The 209-nt window shown below is 66.5% G+C and overlaps 1 protein-coding gene across 1 annotated transcript in view; it reads left to right on the forward strand.

Annotated features, from left to right (window-relative positions):
- CCDC33 (coiled-coil domain containing 33) overlaps positions 1 to 108 on the forward strand; it is a 3,069-nt gene extending 2,961 nt beyond the window's left edge. The window contains exon 8 of the mRNA XM_010146491.1: positions 19 to 108. Within this exon, the coding sequence (XP_010144793.1) occupies positions 19 to 108 (90 nt within the window). The remainder of the gene's footprint in view (positions 1 to 18) is intronic.
- Positions 109 to 209: the final 101 nt, after the last annotated feature.

Raw genomic sequence — 209 nt, forward strand, 5'->3', positions numbered from 1 at the left:
TTTGGGGGACCGGAGAAGCTGTCTCTGCTGGCCAGGCTGGAGGAGGCACAGGCCCGTGGGCGAGTGCTGGAGAGGCAGGTGGGCATCAACCCCCCACACCCCGCTTGACTGTGGGGGGCTTGGGGTGTTGGGCTGGGGGCACAGCTATGGCCTGCTGCTTTGGAAAGAGCCAGCCTGGTTTGGGTCTGTCCTAGCTGGAGACGGCGGCG

The sequence above is a fragment of the Eurypyga helias genome, unplaced genomic scaffold (assembly GCF_000690775.1).
Source record: "Eurypyga helias isolate BGI_N326 unplaced genomic scaffold, ASM69077v1 scaffold32462, whole genome shotgun sequence".
In the NCBI taxonomy this organism is placed as follows: domain Eukaryota; kingdom Metazoa; phylum Chordata; class Aves; order Eurypygiformes; family Eurypygidae; genus Eurypyga; species Eurypyga helias.